At 39.2% G+C, this 7,639-nt stretch overlaps 1 protein-coding gene across 2 annotated transcripts; it reads left to right on the top strand.

The window, feature by feature from the left end:
- The first annotated feature begins 479 nt into the window (after window positions 1-479).
- CCL20 (C-C motif chemokine ligand 20) lies at window positions 480-4,219 on the top strand. 2 transcript variants are annotated; one of them, XM_012445845.2, is made up of 4 exons: window positions 480-625; window positions 2,082-2,193; window positions 2,991-3,068; window positions 3,743-4,219. In XM_012445845.2, exons 1-4 carry the CDS (start codon window positions 550-552, stop codon window positions 3,762-3,764), a joined length of 288 nt encoding a protein of 95 aa, XP_012301268.1. In that variant the 5' UTR covers window positions 480-549; the 3' UTR covers window positions 3,765-4,219. The 2 variants fall into 2 exon arrangements, with proteins under 2 accessions (XP_012301268.1, XP_012301267.1); XM_012445844.2 differs by having other exon boundaries at window positions 2,079-2,193.
- The last annotated feature ends 3,420 nt before the right edge of the window (window positions 4,220-7,639 follow it).

Genomic DNA, 7,639 nt, shown 5'->3' with positions numbered 1-7,639 from the left:
ATGATGGCTGAACATCAACCATGTGATGGTAAATGCATACCTGAGTATGCCTGGCATCCTACCTCCTCCTCCTCCTCCTTGAGTGGCTCTGGAAAGCAAATAGGGTATAACAATAGCAGTGCTGGAATGTTCCTATGTGAGGCTGACCTTTGTATTGCTGTTAATCTTCTATTTTCAGATACGAAAAAGATTAAGTTAAAAATGGATGAAAGTCTTTTCTGGGCCACAGGGCTGAGCTGCTATTGCTCTTTGCAAATCCAAAGTAATTAACAGGATTCTCCCTTTTTAAACTTCCTGTCCCCCGCCCTGACCTTCGCACTTTCCCAATATTAGAAAAAAGCAGGAAGTTTTCCTTGTGGGTTTTTTTTAATGATGACATGATGGGGCAAGTTGATCAATGGGAAAACCCCATGTGAGAACATGCCTTCTGTGTACATTCTCAATGTTTAGTATAAATAGAGGCATCCTAGGCTCCTCTCAGAACATAAGAGCACTCCCAAAGCACTGGGTACTCAGCACTGAGCAGATCTGTTCTTTGAACTAAAAATCATGTGCTGTAGCAAGAGTTTGTTCCTGGCTGCTTTGATGTCAATTCTGCTGCTCCACCTCTGCGGCAAATCAGAAGGTAAGTGTCACTCTTTCTGCTAGCACAGGAGAAAGAACTATTTTCATTTTCCTTTCAACCTTGAGCTCAACTGGGGTCCCTAAAGGATGGAAAACTGTTAGAAAGTATATAAGAGGTAATGGTGGAAGCTGTCAGTGCATTGTTGAGTGGAGGAGAGAAGGGTTACTGCTGCGGATCAGGCCTTCCGCTCTGCTGTCAATCTCAGCAGATTTGGGGAGTAGTGGGCTCTTAGAGACCCCTAAACTTTAGGACAAAGCCAAAGTGCTATTTCTGGGAGTGATATACAGTGTTAATGTTACCAGTAGGTGGGGCCATTTTGAAGTGTAGAGAATACTCCCACGTCCCCAACTTTCTTACTTCCCAACAAAACAGCTTTAGTAAAGTTCAAAACTCATCCTTTAGAAGTAGATTATAATACCTGACAGCAATATCCCCACAAGGCCTTGGGAACATTGCTTGCCAACTTTGAGATAACACGAATCCCTTACCTTACAGCATGTTGTAATGTAACTCAGGAGAATGTCCAAGTATTGTTTATTGCTCAATAGTCACACATCACTTTTAGCAACAGGTGCATTCCTGAAAATGCACGTTGAATTTTTTTTTTTTTTGAAACAGGGTTTTGCTTTGTCACCCAGGTTGAAGTACAGTGGCATGATTACTGCTCACTGCAGCCTCGACCTCCTGGAGTCAAGTGAACCTCCCATCTCAGCCTCTTGAATAACTGGGACCACAAGTGTGTGCCACATGCCTGGCTAATTTTTAAAAAGTTTTTTGTAGAGACAGGGTTTCACTATGTTGCCCAGGCTGGTCCCGAACTCCTGGACTCAAGCAGTCCTTCCTCCTCAGCCTCCCAAAGTGCTGGGATTACAGGCATGAGTCACCATGCCCAATCATATGTTGCAGTTTTATGAACAAAATTAAGCATTCCTATTAACTAAGATGACAATTTCAAAGTCCTTTCTCTCCTATAAATCATATTTTCCTTTGTAGCTCTATTTCTCAATACTTATTGGCCAGATAATAGATTAAGATCTGCCAATTTATTCATTTGCTGCATTTGGAGGGTTATCTACATAAGGGTTCCTTCAAGCAATAGGGAAGGGGATGCTCATATTCTTGAGTGATTATGATAAACTGAAATGAAATATTGTCAATTTGTGCTTCTTACTAAAGATATCCCACTTGTGAGAAGTCATGTATTTCTAAATTTATTGAACCAAAACTTCCCAGCACAGAAACTATTTTTTCGAAGAACTGTAAACTACGTTAAATTGGTTCTCAATGACCTTACAAAGGTTTCAAAGACATTGAAACTCTTCCACAAAGTGGTTTATTCATCATATAAATTAGATTCACTAGATTTTTCACAACTTAAGGTAGTTTTATAACACCAATCACAGGAAAAGTTTGTTCATGTGGACCCAATACCTTTCACTTTTTCTTTTTTTAGCAGCAAGCAACTTTGACTGCTGTCTCCGATACACAGAACACATCCTTCATCCTAAATTTATTGTGGGTTTCACACAGCAGCTGGCCAATGAAGCTTGTGACATCAATGCTATCATGTAAGTTATTAATTGATTTTAATTCAATTGTATCAGGAATACCTAGAAACTTTAGTTTTAAAAATGTTTGCCTTTTTAGAGTTTCATGAAGAAATTACTGATGTTTTGAACATGGGATATTTTAAAAAGAAATAAATGATGTGGTAAAGATAGCTTTATCTTAGCACATTTCTACTTCAAAGTTCACTTTAAACAGGACTGGAATAAGGCAAAAACTTGTTTTCTTACTTTTTGGTCGAAAGGAACTAGTATAGGGCAAACATCACTTTCTAAGATAAACTTACAGGCTATTAAAATGATATGTTAGGAAAATATGGAAGACACATATTTCAAAATGAGCATCTTCTACCAGAAAATGCTTGGGACCAAAAGTAAAAGCTCAGACTAATTATACTATCACATATAATTTTCTTTTCTTGTTTTTTTTTAATGACTCAGTTCCAATGAATATAATTTTCTTGATTTATATAGAATATTATATTTTGGAAATATACAAGTTATTGATCAGACACATACATATTCTATGTAACCACCAATAGCAAAATTATATGACAATTCTGGGGCTCTCTCTTCCTGCCATTGTACTATTATTTGTTACATTGCAGAGAAAGTCAGGGAGAATCACTTTCATTTTGCATTAATCTTCATCAGAACATTTTTTTTTGCATTTTATTTTACCTAGTCAGCTGAAATGTTTAATGTGTAATTAACTAGAATATAAAATTTCCATTGTATGTTCTATTAAAAAAACCATTTAAAAGCTTGTTAAACACAAATCAAATTTTCTGATTTTTCAGCTTTCACACAAAGAAAAAATTATCTGTGTGTGCAAATCCAAGGCAGATCTGGGTGAAACAAGCTGTGCGCATCATCAGGTATGTTACATTGACATTTAGTCCCTCTCCAAATGTTGAGGGAAGAGGAGTATGCAAAGGGGGAGCCATAGATTTTCCAGCATTCTTTAGTCTAACTGTTGTGGGATTTTTAAAGGGGAAATTTGAGTTGGATCACAAAAACAAAGAATGCATTTTTCCACTTACAGATTGTCATTATTGTTATTACTATTTTAAGTTAGTGATTTCTTACATGATGTACTAGATTTCTCTATGCATTTGATAGTTGCTAGCTGTTTGATTCTTGTTGCAAAGATGCCTCCTATTTATATAACTTAAAGGCAATTCGGCATTTGGTTGTTTGTTAAAACTGAAACATAAACATTAGTTAAAAAGAGATCAATAGTTCTGATTTACATTGACAATAACAGTAACATTTTATCAATGGACAGAAGGCACCTAACACAGCGTGCCATAGACACTGAAGTTGGAGACACAAGATAAATGTTCATATCCTGTTTCTGTCATTAATGAGCTGAGTTAGGTTGGGCAAGGCCCATCCTCTCTAAACCTCAATTTCCTCATCTGAACTCTGAGCTGCTTGACATATTGAGAAGAGATTAAAGACAGATGAAGCAACCTTTAGGTACCAAAGTCATTCCCATCATCCAGTCACCTTGTCATTACTTACACTTTTCTTCTCTTTCATTTTACAGCCAAAGAGTCAAGAAGATGTAAAGACTGTGGCCCTTCTGGAATGGAATTGGACATAGCCCAAGAATAGAAAGAACCTTGCTGGGGTTGGAGGTTTCACTTGCACATGATGGAGAGTTTAGTGCTTATCTAATTTGTGCCTCACTGGACTTGTCCAATTAATGAAGTTGATTCATATTGCATCATAGTTTGCTTTGTTTAAGCATTACATTAAAGATAAACTGTATTTTATGTTATTTATAGCTGTAGGTTTTCTGTGTTTAGCTATTTAATGTTAATTTTCCATAAGCTATTTTGGTTTAGTGCAAAGTATAAAATTATGTTGGGGGGCGAATAAGATTATATGGATTTTTGCAAGCAATAAGCTATTTTTTTTTTAATGAAAACTAACATCCTTTTGTTTATATTGTTGTAATTACATTATAAAATAAGGAAAATGTTAAGACAAATATTGACAATAAAGAAAAAAACAAAAAGTTTTTTTGTTGATTGAGTTATGTGTCATTTTTATGATGTGTATTGGAACCATTTCAAGGTACAGAAAATATAAGAAATTTTTTAGAAATTATATTCTTCAGTTACTTCTAGTTGCTCCCTTTATCTCTGTCCGTCATGGCCCTGGACTTGATTTTACATGACTTATAATGGAACAGCTCTTTTTTTTTTCTTTAATTTAAAGTCATCCAAACTAAAAGTTGAAAAAGATCCTCTATCTGAAATTCATAACCCAATGTTTGTTGATTTTAAAAAACTTTTTAAAATAAAAAAACCATGCCCATACACCTTTTGACTACAGGGACACAATCATTTAGAATATACTTTCAGAAATCACTTCTTCCATCATTCTGTCACCAGCTAGGATCTCAGCATATGAACATTTCTCTACTTAAAAGTCCTCCCGAGTCATCTTTAAGCAGTTTGTTTCAGAAAGGAAAATGACTATTCAGAGGGTTCTTAGACAGTGAGTGACTGCTTTGCTAACCAGAGGGGAGCCCCCAAATGTGTGAAACCTAGTGAGAGCCCAGCAATAGGATGAAAAGACTTGGCACTAGTAGTTAACTATCACAACATTCATGCACCAAGGTTCATAGAGTGCCTCAGATTCCAAAGGACACGCAGGATTGCTGGAGGCAGGCATGCTGATGATAAGATGCAACATCAAGGCACATACATCCATAAAGTAGGGTGGGGCTGGGTCATTTGACTTGGAGCCAAAAAAGAGTAAGGGCTTAATTGTCCCCGAGGACGTCTGCATCCCCAGGAATAGCAACATTGAATCATCAGGGAAAGTATGCTCAACATCCTGTTTGTTGCCTCATCACACACAGTAATGTGGCAAGAGGCAATAATGAGCAAAGCAGCTCTTATAACACCTGGTGGTAATCACTTTAATAAGGAAAGTCTCAGGGTGCTGTTGGATATCATTCGTGAGGTCTTCCAGAAGTACTATTCAGTCAAACCATATTAAATAGGCAATATTGGATGTTCTTGACTTGAGAAGAAGGCAATTGCACAAGATTCAGCCCAATACTTGAGGTATGAAGAACCAGTAGGAAGTAGCCAGTTGGAAAAAGGACAGCAGGAGAGTGTCTGAAAATATCTGGGAGCATGTGTGGTTGCCACAATGTCTGAGGGTAGGTACAACAAGCATTCAGCAGGAGCCAGGGATGCTAAACCCACTGGAATGTACCGGATGGTTCTACACAATGAAGAATTGTCCCACCCCAAACACCAATCACGCCAGCATTGAGCAATACTGGATGAAGAGGCGTATATGCAAGAAGTGGGGGGCAGGGGTGGAGTAGCTGCAAATTAAGTAAAACTGTTACCTCAACTAAGTGTAGTGGTTTGGGCTTGACCATCGGGTACTGGGAGGCCACTGTAAATGTCAAAGTAGATGTCTCTGCAAGGCAGAAGAAAGGGAGGTGAGGTGGATGGAAAGCAGAGGTACCAGAGACAGCTGCAATGAGGAGGCTGAGAAATGGTGAAACCTCAGTCAGCAAAAAGAAAAGGGCAGAAGAGGTGGGATTGTGAAGCCTGGGACTCACCCCAGACACCCTCCTCTCCTCCCCATCAGTCACTGTTGGAACAGCAAAGCCAAAGCCAGGCATTGCCAGGGGGCAGCAGATTTGTCTCACTGCTGGAAAGCCTCAGCAGGTGAGCCTTGTAGAGTGAGGCAAGGCGCAAATTTTGTTAGCACTCTGAAGCTGTCTGAATCTTTTGAGGCCAGGATGACTAATAAGTATTAAGCAAGTTTCTGCAGACTGAAATCTCCAGGCTAGAATGCCAATTTATTAATCAACAATGAAAGCATCCAAGTGTCAAGTGTACGGACGTAAGCACATGGCTAGATTAGAGGAGCAAGCTACCTGAGCAGTCAAATTGGAATCACAAAGCTGGTTTGTTAAGCCTAGGATCAGAGAGCAATGCCTCAGCTATGTAATTTGAATATTTGATGCACTAGTTTTCACTGGGTTAAACATGTTCTTGGATTAGGGATGCCACTCCCAATTCACAACTCTTCTTTTTTTTTCATTTTGGAAAATAGCTTTTCTATTTACTTTTTAATTGAAGTATAATTTACATTCAGTAAGATACACAATTTTTTTTTTTTTTTGACATGGAGTCTTGCTCTGTCACTCAGGCTGGAGGCAGTGGCATGATCTTGGCTCACTGCAACCTCCGCTTCCCAGGTTCAAGCAATTATTCTGCTTCAGCATCCCAAGTAGATGGGATTACAGGCACCCACAACCACGCCTGGCTAATTTTTGTATTTTTAGTAGAGACAGAGTTTTTCCATGTTGGCCAGGCCGGTCTCGAACTCCTGACTTCGTGATCTGCCTGCCTCGGCCTCCCAAAGTGTTGGGATTATAGGCAAGAGCCATTGCACCTGGTCTAGATACACAAATCCTAACTGTGCAGCTAAATACATTTTGCATATGCACCTACTTGTGAAACAACCCTGCCTCCTTCAAGACAGTAAATGTTTTCTATACCACAGAGGAAGGCTTTCTCATGTTACCTTTCATTTGTACAACCCAAGGGTAACAGCTGTTCTGGCCTGTTTCACAATAGATTAATATGCCTTTTCTTGACCTTATATATATGGAAATATCCAATATATATTCTTTGGTTTTTGGCTTCTTTTACTAGAATCTTCTGTCTTTTAACTTATTTTTAATGACATATATAGTTCATGAATTCAGTCTCATTCTTAGGTTCAAGCAATAGTGATATACTGAAGATCTCCTTTAAACTGTCATCAAGCCCCTTGACTCTCAGAAGTAACACCACAGGATGCCTTTGCTCTCTCCTGGGCTAAGTAGCCCTTTCTGTTTGTACAGTCTTCTCGAGAACCACTGCTAATTTATGTAAGAGTCTAGTCCTGTCTCCTAAACACACTCTAACCACCTGAATCTTTCTGAGGTTTTTGGTCATATATTTTCCAAAAGTCTCTTGTGTAAGACTGCTGATGTCTGGCCATAGCTACAGTCCCTATGTGTGACTTTGACATGCTGCATTCTCAGAGTTGTCTCCAAGTTCTTCAGTGCCTCCCTGGTGCTTTCCTTTTTTTTTTTTTTTTTTTTTTTGAGACGGAGTTTCGCTCTTGTTACCCAGGCTGGAGTGCAATGGTGCGATCTCGGCTCACCACAACCTCCGCCTCCTGGGTCCAAGCAATTCTCCTGCCTCAGCCTCCCAAGTAGCTGGGACTACAGGTGCACGCCACCATGCCCAGCTAATTTTTGTATTTTTAGTAGAGACGGGGTTTCACCTTGTTGGCCAGGATGGTCTCGATCTCTTGACCTCGTGATCCACCCACCTTGGCCTCCCAAAGTGCTGGGATTATAGGTGTCAGCCACCACGCCCGGCCTCCTGGTGCTTTCCATTAGTGCTGTCTT

This window comes from Aotus nancymaae, unplaced genomic scaffold (assembly GCF_030222135.1).
Source record: "Aotus nancymaae isolate 86718 unplaced genomic scaffold, 86718_ANA_hifiasm-v0.15.2.pri h1tg000008l, whole genome shotgun sequence".
Lineage (NCBI taxonomy): Eukaryota > Metazoa > Chordata > Mammalia > Primates > Aotidae > Aotus > Aotus nancymaae.
This window is presented reverse-complemented; position numbering and strand designations above follow the sequence as displayed.